The 16,433-nt window shown below is 43.8% G+C and overlaps 1 protein-coding gene across 2 annotated transcripts in view; it reads left to right on the top strand.

Moving 5' to 3' along the window:
* Positions 1-12,108: 12,108 nt before the first annotated feature.
* The window catches only part of engase (endo-beta-N-acetylglucosaminidase), a 70,464-nt gene continuing 66,139 nt past the window's right edge, over positions 12,109-16,433 (top strand). The window contains exons 1-2 of one of the 2 annotated variants that reach the window (XM_070857654.1): positions 12,109-12,213; positions 14,078-14,154. In XM_070857654.1, coding sequence (XP_070713755.1) covers positions 12,134-12,213; positions 14,078-14,154 — 157 coding nt within the window. In that variant the 5' untranslated portion in view covers positions 12,109-12,133. Of the gene's footprint in view, positions 12,214-12,233; positions 12,617-14,077; positions 14,155-16,433 lie in introns of those variants that run through there. The other variant, XM_070857653.1, reaches the window with a different exon arrangement.

The following is a 16,433-nucleotide window of genomic DNA, read 5'->3' as shown; positions in this document are numbered from 1 at the left end:
CAATATTTTCCCCACCACTGATATCAGACTAACCGGTCTATAATTACCTGCTTTCTCTCTCCCTCCCTTTTTAAAAAGTGGTGTTACATTAGCTACCCTCCAGTCCATAGGAACTGATCCAGAGTCGATAGACTGTAGGAAAATGATCACCAATGCATCCACTATTTCTAGGGCCACTTCCTTAAGTACTCTGGGATGCAGACTATCAGGCCCCGGAGATTTATCGGCCTTCAATCCCATCAATTTCCCTAACACAATTTCCCGCCAATAAGGATATCCCTCAGTTCCTCCTTCTCACTAGACCCTCGGTCCACTAGTACTTCTGGAAGGTTACTTGTGTCTTCCTTTGTGAAGACAGAACCAAAGTATTTGTCCAATTGGTCTGCCATTTCTTTGTTCCCATTATAAATTCACCTGAATCTGACTGCAAGGGACCTACGTTTGTCTTCACTAATCTTTTTCTTTTCATATATCTATAGAAGCTTTTGCAGTCAGTTTTTATGTTCACGGCAAGCTTCTTCTCGTACTCTATTTTCCCCCTCTTCATTAAACCTTTTGTCCTCCTCTGCTGAATTCTAAATTTCTCCCAGTCCTCAGGTCTGCTGTTTTTTATGGCCAATTTATATGCCTCTTCCTTGGATTTAACACTATCCTTAATTTCCCTTGTTAGCCACGGTTGAGCCACCTTCCCCATTTTATTTTTTACTCCAGACAGGGATGTACAATTGCTGAAGTTCATCCATGTGATCTTTAAATATTTGCCATTGCCTATCCACCGTCAACCCTTTAAGTATCATTTGCCAGACTATTCTAGCCAATTCACGCTTCAAACCATCAAAGTCACCTTTCCTCAAGTTCAGGACCCTAATTTCTGAATTAACTGTGTCACTCTCCATCCTCATAAAGAATTCTACCATATTATGGTCACTCTTCCCCAACAAGATTGCTAATTAGTCCTTTCTCATTACACATCACCCAGTCTAGAATGGCCAGCTCCCTGGTTGGTTCCTTGACATATTGGTCGAGAAAACCATCCCTAATACACTCCAGGAAATCCTCCTCCACTGCATTGCTACCAGTTTGGTTAGCCCAATCAATATGTAGATTAAAGTCACCCATGATAACTGCTGTACCTTTATTGCATGCATCCCTACTTTCTGGTTTGATGCTGTTCCCAACCTTACTAGTACTGTTTGGTGGCCTGTACACAACTCCCACTAGCGTTTTCTGCCCCTTAGTATTCCGCAGCTCCACCCATACCGATTCCACATCATCCAAGCTAATGTCCTTTCTTACTATTGCATTAATTTCCTCTTTAACCAGCAATGCCACCCCGCCTCATTTTCCTTTCTGTCTATCCTTCCTAAATGTTGAATACCCCTGGATGTTGAGTTCCCAGCCTTGTTCACCCTGGAGCCATGTCTCCGTGATGCCAATTACATTGTACCCATTAACTGCTATCTGCGCAGTTAATTCGTCCACCTTATTCCGAATACTCCTCGCATTGAGGCACAGAGCCTTCAGGCTTGTCTTTCTAACACACTTTGCCCCTTTAGAATTTTGCTGCAATGTGGCCCTTTTTGCTTTTTCCTTAGATTTCTCTGCCCTCCACTTTTACTTTTCTTCTTTCTATCTTTTGCTTCTGCCCCCATTCTACTTCCCTCTGTCCCCTGCATAGGTTCCCATCCCTCTGCCATATTAGTTTAACTCCTCCCCAACAGCACTAGCAAACATTCCCCCTAGAAAATTGGTTCCGGTCCTGCCCAGGTGCAGACCATCCAGTTTGTACTGGTCCCACCTCCCCCAGAACCGGTTCCAATGTCCCAGGAATTTGAATCCCTCCCTGCTGCATCACTCCTCAAGCCATGTATTCATCTGAGCTATCCTGCGATTCCTACTCTGACTAGCACTTGGCACTGGTAGCAATCCTGAGATTACTACTTTTGAGGTCCTACTTTATAATTTAGCTCCTAACTCCCTAAATTCGTCTTATAGGCCCTCATCCCGTTTTTTACCTATACCATTGGTACCTATATACACGAAAACTGAATGCCCTGCACCCGCTCCGAGACATCCTTGACCTTTGCATCAGGGAGGCAACATACCATCCTGGAGTCTTGGTTGCGGCCGCAGAAATGCCTATCTAATCCCCTTACAATTGAATCCCCTATCACTATAGCTCTCCCACTCTTTTTCCTGCCCTCCTGTGCAGCAGAGCCATCCACGGTGCCATGAACTTGGCTGGGGCTGCTGTCCTCCCCTGATGAGTCATCCCCCCCCCCAACAATATGCAAAGCGGTGTATCTGTTTTGCAGGGGGATGACCGCAGGGGACCCCTGCACTACCTTCCTTGCACTGCTCTTCCTGTTGGTCATCCATTCCCTATCTGGCTGTGTACCCTTTTCCTGCGGTAAGACCAACTCACTAAACGTGCTATTCACGTCATTCTCAGCATCGTGCTTGCTCCAGAGTGATACACCCGCAGCTCCAGCGCCGCAATGCGGTCCGTCAGGAGCTGCAGCCGGACACACTTCCCGCACACGTAGTCGTCAGGGACACTGGACGCGTCCCTGACTTCTCACATAGTACTGGATGAGCATAACATGTGTCTGAGCTCTCCTGCCATAACTTAACCCTAGATAAACAATTTGGCAACAACAAGGCTAAAAGGTTACTTATTGATAAAGAAAAGAAAAAGAAAAACTACTTACCAATCACCATCCAAACACTTACCCCCTTGGTTGTGGTGTCAACTTTCGATTTCTTTTCTACTTCTTTTTTGCCTTCTCTCCCTGCAGCTGCACCGGCTGGCCTCTCCGACGTGCTGGGCCTCTTGTAGGCCTCACCGACTCCCCGGACTCCCTGCTGCTCGCACTCCCGCCTCTCCGACGTGCTGGGCCTCTTGTAGGCCTCACCGACTCCCCGGACTCCCTGCTGCTCGCAATCCCGCCTCTCCGACGCGCTGGGCCCCTTCGAGGCCTCACCGACTCCTCGGACTCCCTGCTGCTCGCACTCCCGCCTCTCCGACGCGCTGGGCCCCTTCTAGGCCTCACCGACTCCTCGGACTCCCTGCTGCTCACACTCCCGCCTCTCCGACGCGCTGTGCTTCCACTATACTTCCAAGTTTTGTGTCATCATCAAATTTTGAAATTGTGCCTTGTACACCCACGTGCAAGTCATTAATATATATCAAGAAAAGCAGTGGTCCTAGAATCAACCCCTGGGGAACATCACTGTATACCTTCCGCCAGTCCAAAAAACAACAGTTCATCGCTACTCTCTGTTTCCTGTCACTTGGCCAATTTCGTATCCATGCTGCCACTGTCTCTTTTATTCCATGGGCTTCAACATTGCTGGCAAGCCTATTATGTGGCACTTTTTCGAACACCTTTTGGAAATCCCTGTACACTATGTCAACCGCATTAACCTCATCAATCCTCTCTGTTACCTCATCAAAAGACTCGATCAAGTTGGTTAAACACGGTTTAATTTATCCACATTTATCCAAGTGACTGTTAATTTTGTCCCTGATTACTGTTTCTAAAAGCTTCCCAACTACCAAGGTTAAATTGACTGGCCTATAGTTGCTGGGTTTATCTTTACCCCTTTTTTTGAACAATAGTGTAACATTTGCAATTCTCCAGTCCTCTGGCACCACCCTGTATCTAAGGAGGATTGGAATATTACGGCCAGTACCTCCGTGATTTACGCCCTCAATTTCCTCAGCATCCCATCCACTCCTGGTGATTTATCTATTTTAAGTAGTCATTCTTTCTAATACTTCTTCTTTATCAACTTGTCTCCCATCAAGTGTCTCCACTACCTCCTCCTTCACTATGTCTATGGCAACATCCTCTTCCTTGGTGAAGACAGATGCAAAGTACTCATTTAGTACCTCAGCCATGCCCTCTGCCTCCATGCATAGGTCTCCTTTTTGTCCCCATCCCTCCTCTTACTACCCTTTTACTATTTATATGCTTACAGAAGCCTTTTAGGTTACCTTTTATGTTTGCCATTCTATTCTCAAACCATCTCTTTGCCCCTCTTATTTTCTTTTTCACTTCTCATCTAACCTTTCTATATACAGCCTGATTCTCAGATGTATTTGCAACCTGACATCTGTCATACGCACTCTTTTTCTGCTTCATCATATTCTCTATCTGTATCATCATCCAGGGAGCCCTGACTTTAGTTGCCCTACCTTTCCTCTCAGTGGGAATGTACCTTAACCACACCCGAACTATTTCCTCTGTAAAGGCAGCCCATTGTTCCATTACAGTTTTGCCTGCCAATCTTTGATTCCAGTTTTCATTCCACTGAAATTGGCTTTCCCCCAGTTAAACATTTTTACTCTAGATTGCTCCCTGTACTTTGCCATAGCTAATCTAAATTATGATCACTGTTCCCTAAATGTTCGCTTACTGACACTTGCTCTACTTGACCGACCTCATTCAGCAATGCCTGCTCCCTTGTCGGGCCAGAAACATACTGATCAAGAAAGTTCTCCTGAACACACTTCAGAAATTCTTCCCCTTCTCTGCCCTTAACACTATTACTATCCCAGTCTATATTAGGATAGTTGAATTCCCCCAATATTACTACTCTATAGTTCTTGCACCTCTCTGTAATTTCTCTGCCAATTTGCTCCTCCATATCTTTCCCACTATTTGGAGGTCTATAGTGTATTGGCACCTCTATTATTTCTGAACGCTAGCCATATAGATTCTGCCCTTGACCCCTCCAAGGCATCCTCCCACGATAACATTCTCCTTAATCAATACCGCCACCACCTCCTATCTTTCCTTAACACCTTATAACCAAGAATATTTAATACCCAATCCTGCCCTTTTTTGAGCCAAGTCTCAGTTATTGCCACATCATATTCCCATGTGGTTATTTGTGCCTGCAGCTCACTTACCTTGTTTACTATGCTTTGTGCATTCACATAGATACACTGTAAACCCATCTTAAACCATCCTGTATTCTCTCTGAGTTTGGTCCAAGCTAATACCTTACTATTTCTTACTTTAGTGCTCTCTGCCTCTCCCAATCCTTTGAGCACTTTATTTCCCCTTTCTAATGTTACATCCTGGTCTCCACCCCCTGCCAAATTAGTTTAAATCCTCCCCAACAGCACTAGCAACCTTCACCACGAGGATATTGGTTCCGGCCCTGTTGAGGTGCAACCCGTCCAGCCTGTATAGGTTGCATCTCCCCCAGAACTGGTCCCAATGCCCCAGAAATCTGAGCCCTCCCTCCTGCACCATCTTCCCAGCCACAAATTCATCTGCTCTATTCTGCTATTTCTCTACTCTCTCGCGCGTGGCACCGGGAATAATCCGGAGATTACTAACTTTGAGGTCTTGCTTTTTAATCTCTTTCCTAGCTCCCTAAAATCTGCCTGCAGGACCTCATCCCTCTTTCTACCTATGTCATTGGTACCCATATGGACCAAAACTTCTGGCTGTTCACCCTGCCCCCTCAGAATGTTCTACAGCCATTCAGAGACATCCTTAACCCTGGTACTAGGGAGGCAATATACCATCCCCGAGTCATGTCTGCCGCCGCAGAAACAGTTGTCTGCTCCCCTAACTATTGAATCCCCTACCACTATTGTTCTCTCACTTTTCTTTCTCCTCCCCTGTACAGCTGAGCCAACCTTGGTCCTGTGGACTTGGCTCTGTCTGTACTCCCCAGAGGAACCATTACCCTCATCAGTACTCAGAACAGAATACTGATTGGAGAGCGAGATGCACTCACGGGACTCCTGCACTACCTCCCTGGCCCTCCTCTTCTGTCTGGTGGTCACCCATTCCCACTCTGGTTGCACACTCTTAAACTGTGGGGTGACCACCTCCTGAAACGTGCTATCCACAAAGCTCTCAGCCTCACGGTTGCACTGCAGTGATGCCAGCTGCTGCTCTAGCTCTGAAACCCGGAGCTCGAGCTCCTCCAGGTGACGACACTTCCTGCACATGTGGTTGTCCAGGACACGGGACATGTCCTGGAGTTCCCACATGGCACAGGATGCACATTCCACGAGACTGAGCTGCCCTGCCATGCCTCTATTTAATCGACTATGATGTTACATAGCAGAAATAAACTTAAAACAAAAAAACACTTACCAGCTACACACCAATCAGTTCCTTCCCTTGTGCCGATATCACTTTAGGTCTTTTACTCTGATGTCACTCTCTCAAATTATGCCTGTGTTGAGTTGCTCCGCTCCTAGCTCAGGTCCGCTGCCTCTGCTCTCGAGCCTTCTCTGCTGTGCCACGCTCTTTATATTGTTCTTGCTTCCGCTCAGGTCCCACTCGGTCTGCTGCCTCTGCTTCTACCAGGAAAAGGAAAGATTCTGAGCGCGCAAAATTTTATGAGTCCAACAGCAACCAGAGGTATGTTAAAGTGGATAACTGAACAGAAAATCACGACTTATGAAACAAAGTACAAGAATTGTTCCCTTCCCTTTCTAAGGATCTGGATGAACCTTTATTTTTTGTTCTGTGGGGTTGAATCAGTTTAGCTTCTACTCAGTGGTGACCAGTAAGATTCTGTTGGGGGAGGGGAGATGACCTGGCTTTCTCTCTTTCAAGATGGATATTAGCTGGAATTATATGACGCAAATGTTAGCTGCCACTTGTCAGCCCAAGTCTAGATGTTTTCCAAGTTCTGTTGTAAGCTGCCATAGGCTGTTTCATTATTGGAGGGATTGTAAATTGATCTCAATACTGCGGAATCATCAGCAAACAGCCCATTTTTGAACTTATGATGGAGGGTAGGCCTTTTATGGAACAGCTGAAGATGGCTGGGCGGAGGACACTTCCTAAGAAACACATGAAGGATGTCCTAGGACTGTAATGACTGACCTCCGATAATCATAACCCTCTTCCTTTGCATCGGGTATGACTCCAGCCACTGGACCAGTTTTGCTTGGGTTCCTTGGTGCCATACTTGGTTGAATACTGCCTTGATGTCGAGGGCAGCTACTCTCGCCTTTCCTCTGGCATTCAGCTCTTACATCCATGACTGGATCACAGCTGAGATAAAGTCTGGAGCTAAGTGGTCCGGCAGAACCTGAACTAAGCATTGGTGAGCAGTTCATTGGTGAGTAATGGTACTGTTGTTGACTCCTTCCATTAGTTTACTACAGGTACTGCTTGGGAGGATGCTGATTGGGCCATAATTGGCCAGGTTAAATTTGTCCTGTTTTTTGAGGATAGGGCGTACCTGGGCAAGTTTCCACAATGTCAGGTAGGTGTCGGTGTCACAGCTGTAGTGCAACAGCTTGGCTAGGGGAGCTGCTAGCTTTAGTGCACACATCTTCAGTACTAGAGTTGGAGGACATTAAAGGAATCAGAGGCCAGGAGGAATTAAAGAGAGGAAGGTAAAATGGGAGAAGTTAGGGTTATTCTGTAACGCTCTGAATTATCAATGGCTGTCAACAAACTAAAACAGTGAACCTAAAACATGCTTAATAATTTCTGGCCTGACTACTAACTTTGCAACCAAACTGATAAAATTAAGCTACGATGTAAACTGGAAGTTAGCAATTGAGGAACATAGAAGCACATGTGTTGACACCAGAATGAAGTAAAGCAGTAAGGAATGTTGGATTCATCTTATAAAGATAACCTGCATTCCTATAGCACTTTTCTTGTCTCTTGGGATATCACAAAAGCACTTCACAGCCAGTGAATTATTTACGTTTTTAATTGTAGTTACTGTAATAAAGGGAACAGGCAACTGTTAGTGTACAGCAAGGTCCCATAAAGAACAAATGAAATAATTTGTTTTGATGGTGTTGAGGGATGAATCTTGGCGCACTTTAAATAGTACCACTGGATCTTTTACATCCATCTAAACAGGCAGACAAGGGCTGAGTTTAATGTCTCACCTGAAAGACAGTGCCTACAACAGAGCAGAAATCCCTCAGTACTGCACTGAAGTGCCAGCCTAAATCATATAGCCGAATCCTAGAGTGGGGCGTGAACTGATAACATTCTGACTCAGATGTGAGTGCTCCAAACAAACCTAAACCGATACCTATTTTAAATTACATTCTCTTCTCTTTAGTAAGTCAAACGTATGTAATCTGACTTGCACATGGCAAGAACCATGTTTAAAACTTACATTTACATAATTACCATTTTCCATTCCATTGCATTGGACAAATGAACTTAGCAGTTTATGTTGAGTTTGGAACCTTGAAAATGTTTTCAAATAAACCACTTCCAGTACTATCTTTATAATAGGTATAGATCATTGTATCTAGATGTAAATCTGTTTCACTATAAAACAATCCAAAGGTCTGATTGCTAAAGTTACTTGTAGACTTGTGGCAAAATCAATAAACCATCACTACAAAGTACAAGGAGAAATTCAAAAAAGAATTGGGATTTTGCATTGAACTTTAAACAACCTTATCAGAATTGTATCTGGTTATGATATATAATTCCGTTGTTAAATTGCAGGAAATGATTACTGCTTGTAAAATAAAAAGTTGTTAATAGAGTAAATATTCTAAATGTAGATATATAATTTAAAATATGTAAAATTTTATATATGATTAAAAAATGATCTTTACCATTACAGAACAAAGTGAGTGTGGTACAGCAAAGTATGACAGAATGAAGCAAATATGACTGTAAAATCCCATTAAAAAGTTGCAAGTCCGCAGCTGAAACATAAATGTGTCTATTCTCTCTACAATGCTGCCGGATCTGCTGTGTGTTTCTGTTTTTGTTACAGAGCTCCAATTACTGTTTCCAATATGACAGAACATTGTACGTGGGTAAATAGTACAGATAATGATATTGTGCAACTAACTTAACAGAAGAACATATTTTAAATTATATATATACATTTAGAATATTTGCCCTGTTAATAACTTTTTATTTTACAAGCAATACTATTGATGTGTTCAACAGGATATATTGAAGATCATTACCTTCCTTGGCAACAGCAAACATAATTTGCCAAGAGTAAATAACACACATAATTTGAATAGAGCTAGACTCAGTTCAATTAACAGTCAGACTACAGTAATTGAGGAAGTAAATGGGTTTTCTAGTGTGTAAAGAAGGAATGAATTGATTCAAATACAATTTTTTTTAACGTATTATGCCAACAAAGCTATTTGATCAGGTGTGTAAAACTGAATCAAAAACATTTTGATTTCAGCATGTCATTTTGTAAAATGAAAATATAAGTTTGTCAGGTTATGCCAGTGGATCTAGTGCTAGACCATATGGGCCAGGAGGTGCTATCTTTGCCATTCTTAGATGCTGTGACTGCACTACAGTTGGACTTAGCTCTCTCTGGCCTGTAGCGAGAAAAAGTAGCCATGCTTTTTACTTCTGCTGTTATCTATTGACCCCTGCTGGAAGTATGGATGTGGATGTTGGCTGAGGACTAGATCATGCTCAATTTTGATGCTCTTTACAGTTGAATTTTCCATCAACACTCACAGTTAGGCTCACTCCTGAAAAATAATCACTTTGGCAACCCATGGAATTCTTTTCTATGCAAGAGAATGCTATGGACGCAGTACGAGTACAAAGACTGTTAAGAAAAGAGGGCTTTTAGTTTTAATGCAGCTCTTTCACTTGCCCTGTGGATGCTGGGAGAGGGCTGCATCTTTAGACTCCTCTGGGTTTTTCTCCTCTCCAGCAAGCAAAAGCCAAATATCCTTGAAGAGAGAATTAGCCAAATATCGTTGAGGAGAGGAAGAACACTTATTGTAAAGCTGCTTTTAGAATACACTGCAAGATGCAGTATGGACTATACGTCCACGATAGATGTAGAGATTGAGTGCACGATTTCGCCAACAGTGGTGGGTTTGGGGAGGCCGGGGTCGGTGGCGGGTTGCGACCCCACTCCTGGCTCCAACCCGCACTGTGAATCTTCCCGAGCATTGAGGCCCTGCAAACACCGACAAGCACTACACAAAGGTGCACGGCTGCACCCAGGCTCTCCCATGACTCCCTCCCCCATGACTCCCTCCAGATGCTTATGGAGGGAGTCACAACACACAGGGAGGTTCTCTTCTCTTCCAATGGGCGGAAGAGCCCTCCCCAGAACACCAACGCAGTGCAAGCAGGGATGTCGTCAGGAGGACCTGGCTGCAGTAGCGCAAACCTCTCAGTCGATCACGAAATGTTACTGCAAAGTTACACTCAACCTCATTCTGCTGTGCCACTCATCTCATCCCCATCACTCTGCCTTCCCTACCCTACTCCTGCACATCCTTACTCACACCAACATACTACCTTGCATCTCCTCCTGTCCCTCTCTCTCTGTAACTACATTATCACATTCCCATCTCACTAGTCACCCCTCACGCTCACCCTCATCCTTGTCCAATCATACCAACTAACACAACACAGGGGCAGGCACTTGGGTCTTTTAGCCAATGTTCATGTAGAGCTTCTGCTAATGTGTTGTCAAACATTGAAATATTTGTTTTGAATACTTTGGGGCTGAAATTGCCCACTGCCCTAAACAAGGCGCCCCTACCAGTTTCGATGTGTTCAGGCCACCTCACCCCATTGTGTGTCAGGTCTGTGAACCACAGCCAGACCCGGTGCTTTGGAAACTGACAAGGAGGTGGGTTCAGAGTGGGTTCCTGCCCCACTGTCAATCACAGCCATTTTGACAGTGTACTCCCCTCCAAAGCCTCACCCGCAGGACTGGTAAGTGGGAAGTCCAAAACTAGGGGCCATAAACACAAGATAGTCACCAATGAATCCAGTTGAAAAACAGGAGAAACGTCATTTCCCAGAGTGGTTAGAATGTGGAACTTGATAGCAGAGGGTGTAGTTGAGGTGAATAGCATAGATGCATTTAAGGGGAAGCTAAGTAAGTACAGGAGGCGGAAAGGAATAGAAGTATAAGCTGATAGGATTAGATGAAGTAGAGTGTGTGGAGCATAACCAATTGGGGCAAATCGCCTGTTTTTGTGCCAATACATATTTAAAATTACATATTTAAAATGCCATTAAATATTTAAAACAAAAATTTAATTTTTTGACAAATAAATTTAAATGTTCTAAAGGGGCTAAATACTTTATTGAAGAGGTTTTTTAATGTTTAAATGATTGACTTTTTTTTATTTTTATGCTCATTTAAACTCTTGTGCTCAAGCTTAAGAATTTCACAGGCATTCACTGGGGAGAATTTGGGCAAATAGCCCAACTCTCCACCCATGGATGCCCTCTCCTGGGGATGCGATGGATCTGTCAAGAAGATTCTTGACAAATCGCAATTCTTGGTATTTGTGCATGCGCGAAAACCCGATCTTGCATGGCCCCTACAGGTGTGTACGCACCTCATATGCACCCGTAGGGACTGCAAAATATGGCCCAATTTGATTGTGAATTTATAACCTCAGGGTGCCTAGCCCACTACCATAACCAACAGGTTACTCTACTCACATGATGAACTCTATGTGCAGCAAAATGTGCAATCCTTTCTTTAAGAGGCCTCCACCTGCCCTAGAGATGAATCTATCATTCCTGCAGACTCCAGGATAGCCCTGGAGGGTAGGTACCCCCTAAATATGCATCTCTGTCAATATGCATTTTTTACTTCAGTTTCCTTGCTCGGGGCGTAAATAACAGCAAAGAGGCGGAGTGCTTGTGAGCACCTTGAATTGGCTGCTGCCAGTGGACAGGCTCACAGATGGTCGGATTTGCAGAATTCAAAGGCCGGAACACTCTGCAGCTGCAGAAAGTTGCAAAACTTAAAACGGCACAAATAGCGCTTGCTGCTAAATCGTGATCCAAGACCAACCAATGCAAAATACTATAAGACGCCCCCAATTCCCACTGCGTCGAATACTAATTGCAACAAAAAAAGAGATATAAAAATTAACCTTTTACCTCTCACTTTCCTTCATTGTGCCAAAAACAAACGGGGGAAATAAAACAAGCTTATAAAGAAAACGCAGCGCAACATTAAACCAGCCCAGCCCCACACAAAGAGATTTCTTTCAGGCAGCTCCCGGACTTGAGTTAGGGTTTGTGTTTTTGTGTTTTCAGCAACGCGTTTCGAGGTTGTCTGGTGCAGTTTGTGCTCAAAGAGCTGCGGTAACATTGCAGGGGAGGGCGACAGACCGGGCTTGGAGCTGCAGAAGATGGAGCAAAGTAAGAGGAAGAGGTTCGAGAGGGAGCGAGTGACGGGCGCCGGCACCAGGAAGAGCCCGAGGAGCAGAGAGTGAGTGAAGTCAGTGCGGGGAGCGGGCAGCAGCCCAGCCAGACGCTGTGCCAGGATCTTGTCCAGAGACAACAGGATTGCCTTGTGTGTGCACTTCCTGTCCTGTCCCACTGTCCTCTTATGTCACACTGTCCCCTTGCACCTATTCGCACCTTGCCTGTCCGCCGCAATCAAACTGGTTTACAATGCCCATGCAGCAATTTCCAAATGTCGGCAGAGAACCCCATCGCGACAGCAGGAAGTGCACACCCGATACAGGATTTTCTAATAATCCACAGAGAGGAAATAGATTTTGCATGACGTGGTATAATGCTTCTATTATTCTAAAACAGCATATCCACCAACTCTCCATCAGCAGCAACAAAGCCACAGGAGATCCAGCAGTCATAGAACATTCCTGGTAGTGAGTAGTCAAGATGCACCTCTAAAAGTTCAGTTGTCCCCACCTCTTCCTGGACTTGTATAATTAAGGCAGATGGGTTCCGTTTGAAACTCCATATTATCACTTTCATTGCTTAAATCAGTTTTAGTTCCAGTTGTTTTGATGCAATATGAATACAGTGGAAAGCAGTAATGAGTTACTTTTGATAATCATTGTGTATTGTTGCACTATAGGCCTAACCTGTACTTTCCAGTATATAACACCCTGCCACCGCCTTCTCTGAAATGCTGCAGTAATTCCATGGGCAAAGGCTGCCCTCTGGTGTCTTGTCCAAATGGCCATTCTTCATCTGTGAATCTAGACAGCAAACATTGGCCAACTATGAGGGACATCATGGGCAAGCCCAGTTGTGCCTTTGTTTGACATCAACATAAATTAACTTTGCAATGGGGGTCCCTCCCGAGCAATTGTTGTGCCTCTAAAACCAACCTAACTTAAGATCAGCCAATGCAGTGCAGAATGGGGATCAAACCTGGAACCTTCTTTGTCATGTTGCATTAATAAAGCACTTTGTTTTATGTTAGTGTGCTTTTTATTGCAGCCCAGATGTTGGTGTATAATATAAACTGCAGTTTTGTACCACAGTAATTCACTTCTGAATATGCAATAATGACTATACTATAAATTATTGTTTGATATCACATCATTGATATATTTTAAAAAGAACTGGGTAATGAAGGAAAAAATTTGATCTTGGGTCCAAGAAACATTTTGCTCGAACTTTGCTCTTATAATTTGACATCATCAGAACCCCGCAATGAGGTTGTTTCTCTCATAATCACTCTCCTTCATCCACACTTTCATTCAGTAATGCAACATGCAAGTTAATTATGCACATTGCACACTATGTCATATGAGGAGAGACTGGATCAACTGGGCCTTTATTCACTGGAGTTTAGAAGGATGAGAGGGGATCTCATAGAAACATAATAAGATTCTGACGGGACTGGACAGGATAAATGCCGGAAGAATGTTCCCGATGTTGGGGAAGTTCAGAACCAGGGGACATAGTCTTAGGATAAGGGGTAGGCCATTTAGGACTGAGATGAGGAGAAACTTCTTCACTCAGAGAGTTGTTAACCTGTGGAATTCCCTGCCGCAGAGAGTTGTTGATGCCAGTTCACTGGATATATTCAAGAGGGAGTTGGATATGACCCTTACGGTTAAGGGGATCAAGGGGTATGGAGAGAAAGCAGGAAAGGGTTACTGAAGGAATGATCAGCCATGATCTTATTGAATGGCGGTGCAGGCTCGAAGGGCCGAATGGCCTACTCCTGCACCTAGTTTCTATGTTTCTATGTTTCTATGAAAAACAGCTGGCAGTTTGCTTATTATTCAAGTGCCATATTTGATTACAGCTTTCAGTACATTGTGTAGGATTATAAGGTTATATCTTGTCATGCATGGATGTCTATTTTACAGTCTTGCTCTTGGTCAGGGCAGCCCAGCGGAGCATCAAGTTGATCACCTGGTTCATTATGATGCACCTCAACTCTCCGGTGAGTATTTGTAATTTTACTTCAGCAAATAATAGACCTAGTGAGACTGCAATCATTTTACATGCATCAAATGTTAATGCTGAAACATTTTCAAGAGTTTTGTTACTGTTGTGTGTTTTTAACATCCAGAACCAACTGGAGATACGATGCATCTTATTCTTAAGCATTGGCTGGAGTGAAGGAACTGTTAGACCTTCCAATCTGTTGCGTTAATTTTTTTATGTTGCAGCTTATAAAGAAGGTACCTGATGTATTCTCAAATATCTCATTAATGTTCGAGGTGTGGTGAATGTGCTGTTTGAATTGAAATGCCCCCAGAACGTCTACGCATTTCACTTGTATCCGTATTAGCAAGACACTGTAAGAACTTTATATCGTTCCATCTTAACGTACCTCGGGCTGGAATTTGGTCAGCATTTCCGCTGCGTTTTTCACTGGTAAATCATCTGGTGCGAGTTTGATCAAAGTGTTCCGCCGACGGTTTCGAAATACCGCTGGGGAGCGGACTGCGGCGTGGAACATTGAAAAAACCGCTTCCGTCCAAGTTTGGTGGTGGCAGTGACCCGTAGTTGAGGAGAAAAAAACCGCTGTGGAGAAACTAGCTGGAGCAGCAGTTCGATCAGCGGTAGGTATGAAACCCTGCAAGAAAAAGGTAAGTTAAAGTTTAAAAAAAAATCTTTTGCCGCTATTCAGTGGAAAAGGGTCCTGTGAATGTTTTCCGATTTTTATTTTTTTATTTGTTGTTTTCTTAAAATATTTTTTGTGTTTTCCCCCCTCCTAGGCCCAACTCGCAGCCTCGGACTAAAATTTACTAAAATATGACTGAATTTGACCAGGATCGTGTTTTCCGCCGAGAATCTACGTGGAACACCAATTTTTTTCCGCCGGATGGATTTTTAATTAAATAATCATAGCAATTTTTTTCGGTGGTAATCCGGTGGTGGCGGTTTTTGACCAAATTCCAGCCCCATACCTTTTAAGGCTTTTAGTATTTTACCTATTTTATTCAATGGTGTGACTGGAGTGGGAATGGAGGTGTCTAAATGATGGCTGAAAAATAAGATCTGTAGTAGAAATTCATTCTTTTTTTCTTTCTCTCTTTTTCTCCTCTATCTCTCACTTGCGCACTGTCTTTCTTGCTGCCGCACAGTCATGCAAATTGTGAACAGCAGCTGGAAATTTCAAGCACTTAGGTCCAGACGAAATTTTCAACTCAAACCCCAAGCTCCAAACTAAAGGGGGGATGTCTATATGGAGGAAGCTTGGACAGGTTAAGTGAGTGGGCAAATGCATGGCAGATGCAGTATAATGTGGATAAATGTGAGGTTATCCATTTTAGTGGCAAAAACACGAAGGCACAATATTATCTAAATGGCGGCAGATTAGGAAAAGGGGAGGTGCAATGAGACCTGGGTGTCATGGTACATCAGTCATTGAAAGCTAGCATGCAGGTACAGCAGGTGGTGAAGAAGGCAAATGGCATGTTGGCCTTCATAGCTAGGGGATTTGAGTATAGGAGCAGGGAGGTCTTACTGCAGTTGTACAGGGTCTTGGTGAGGCCTCACCTGGAATATTGTGTTCAGCTTTGGTCTCCTAATCTGAGGAAGGACATTATTGCTATTGAGGGATTGCAGCGAAGATTCACCAGACTGATTTCTGGGATGTCAGGACTGACATATGAGGGGAGATTGGATCAACTGGGCCTGTATTCACTGGAGTTTAGAAGAATGAGAGGGGATCTCATAGAAACACATAAAATTTTGACGTGACTGGACAGGTTAGATGCAGGAAGAATGTTCCTGATGTTGGGGAAGTCCAGAACCAGGGGTCACAGTCTAAGGATAAGGGGTAAGCCATTTAAGACCGAGATGAGGAGAAACTTCTTCACTCAGAGAGTTGTTAACCTGTGGAATTCTCTACCGCAGATATTTGTTGATGCCAGTTCGTTAGATATATTCAAGAGGGAGTTAGATATGGCCCTTGTGGCTAAAGGGATCAAGGGGTATGGAGAGAAAGCAGGAAAGGGGTACTGAGGTGAATGATCAGCCATGATCTTATTGAATGGTGGTGCAGGCTCGAAGGGCTGAATGGCCTACTCCTGCACCTATTTTCTATGTTTCTGTGTTTCTATGCTACTTGCAGGCAATTCTAACATTAAATAACCAATCTTGTGGGGAGGCTTAGTGACTTTATTTAGTAATCTTGTATATGTGAAGTTATTTCTAACTGTATACACTACCTGTGTGAAGAAGGAAAATGGCAGATGAAAATAGTGTGAA

The sequence above is a fragment of the Pristiophorus japonicus genome, chromosome 16, assembly GCF_044704955.1.
Source record: "Pristiophorus japonicus isolate sPriJap1 chromosome 16, sPriJap1.hap1, whole genome shotgun sequence".
NCBI classification, from domain to species: Eukaryota; Metazoa; Chordata; class Chondrichthyes; family Pristiophoridae; genus Pristiophorus; species Pristiophorus japonicus.
This window is presented reverse-complemented; position numbering and strand designations above follow the sequence as displayed.